The sequence below is a fragment of the Sinocyclocheilus grahami genome, unplaced genomic scaffold, assembly GCF_001515645.1.
Source record: "Sinocyclocheilus grahami isolate Dianchi unplaced genomic scaffold, SAMN03320097.WGS_v1.1 scaffold7023.1, whole genome shotgun sequence".
Classification (NCBI taxonomy): Eukaryota; Metazoa; Chordata; class Actinopteri; order Cypriniformes; family Cyprinidae; genus Sinocyclocheilus; species Sinocyclocheilus grahami.
In genome coordinates, this window is record NW_015511222.1 from 1 (window position 1) to 1,934 (window position 1,934).

Sequence of the window (1,934 nt, forward strand, 5' to 3'; positions counted from 1 at the left end):
TCTCTATTAGTAAAATTAGTAAGTGATGACACAATTGTCATTTTGAATTGAACTATTAATTTAACCAAATAAAACAGCAATTAAAAACTAAAAACAAATTTAAACAGATCATATTAATATATTGCAAATTGTACATTTAGCACCTTCAATTCTGAACAAATGACAGTGTCAGTACGATTGTCGTTATAGTCGTAGTTATAGGAGCATCTTCGATAGGGCATTGAAATGTGATGTATCTCTACGGCCATCAGAGTTATGGCGATCGCTGCAGTTATGGCACTGATCACATTCATCCCAAGAGAGGCTTTCACCTACAGGAAGAAAGGTTGATGCTTAAAAGGTGACATATAGTTATAATAATGGTGTACACATGTAAAACGGCTTGAAAACTGAAAATGAGTCAGATGTTCTTTTAGTCAACATCCATTTAGTGGTAAAAGGGTCTCGTGTTTCAGACTACTGTGGTAAAAGAGAGTTTATCATGGAAAGGTTTGTGGTTTTGTGGTATTCTGTTTACGCAAATGTATTAGCGTGACTAAAATCTCCCTTAAGATTACTCATCCCAAAATATGTTGATACAAAAAATATATATATATTTTTTAATACTGGAGCATCTTTTTTTTAAATATAGTTCTCATGTAAATACAAGTTACATAAAAAGCTGTTGTTCTTGTTTGTTTTAATTCAAAATTATGTAAATATTAAGGCAGCGAAAGGTATATATAGGAAAATGGTGTTGATTTTGTTGCTATTTGGTTTTTAAGAGTTTGAGAATAAAATCACAAAGTCCTTTTACCCCGTACCCACTGTACCCTACTTTTCAGCACATTATATATACATACCACACACAGATGAAGTTTTTTCTGCGCTGCAACAGACAGAGAGCCAGCACTGATGTACTGAGAAAGACACACAGGACATGTTAAAGTTCATTCTGGAAATTAGAATAAGAAGCTAGAAAGCAAAGCCGTGAAAAAGAAACTTACAATAAGGGATCCCCAGTAGGTGATGCCACTAAAGATAAAAATGGGTGGCTCAAAGGTATTGATATTAGTGGTGCATACAATACCAAACAAGAAAATCACCACTCCTATCATTATCTGGACAGTCTAGACAGGGCAGATATGGGTTAAATGTTTATTCATTTTTTATTTATTTATCTTTTCCCATAATGGTATATCATTAATGTTTGAAAACACACACACACAAAGAAAAGCTACAGTAATGTTTTATGCACTACAGCCTTAAAGCAATCAGAATGGCACACATATATTCACTTCAGGACATATGACAACACAGTTTTATTTTCTGTTCATTTTATCACACAAGATAATATGGCACTAAAATATTCCCAAAATCATTTATAATTATAATTCATCATTACCCCTAGTGCCTTTGGTTGTGCTTTGAAAAATCCTTTAAGAGCAGTATTGTGATATGCTCCTCTGGCCTGCTGTTCGTCATCACAAATAACATTATCTTGTTTCACTTGTGGATTTACTTGGATGATAACTGTAGCTCTGTCAGTTGACATGAACTTGCTGCTTTCCATTATTGGCAAAGTTTTCACCTGCAATTAAAAGTAAAGTTCACCAAAAATAATAATTCTGTCATTGCTTACTCACTCTCAAGTTGTTCCAAATCTGTATAGGTTTCTTTCATCTGTTAACCACAAAAGAAGAATTACTTGAAGAATGATGTTAACCAAACCTTTGACAGTAGCTACTGAAAATAAAAATAAAAATTATGCAAACCAATGGCTACCAGCTACTGTTTTGTTACCAACATTCTTAAAAAAATCTTCTTTTGTATTCCACAGAAGAAAGAAATGTATACACCTTTGGAACAACATGAAGGTGAGTATATGAAAGAATTTTCATTGTTGGGTAAATTATTCTTTTAAGCCTTAAGCATTCAAATTCACAAATTGTCTG

General features: G+C 32.9%; 1 protein-coding gene across 1 annotated transcript; it reads right to left on the bottom strand.

Annotated features, from left to right (window-relative positions):
• Positions 1-143: 143 nt before the first annotated feature.
• On the bottom strand, positions 144-1,704 carry LOC107577731 (membrane-spanning 4-domains subfamily A member 12-like; the record flags this gene model as incomplete). The annotated part of the gene is made up of 4 exons (XM_016263772.1): positions 1,385-1,704; positions 987-1,109; positions 843-899; positions 144-311 (listed from the first exon to the last, which is right to left on the bottom strand). Coding segments are annotated over exons 1-4 (516 nt in total), but the record flags the coding sequence as incomplete, so codon positions are not given.
• Between the last annotated feature and the right edge of the window lie 230 nt (positions 1,705-1,934).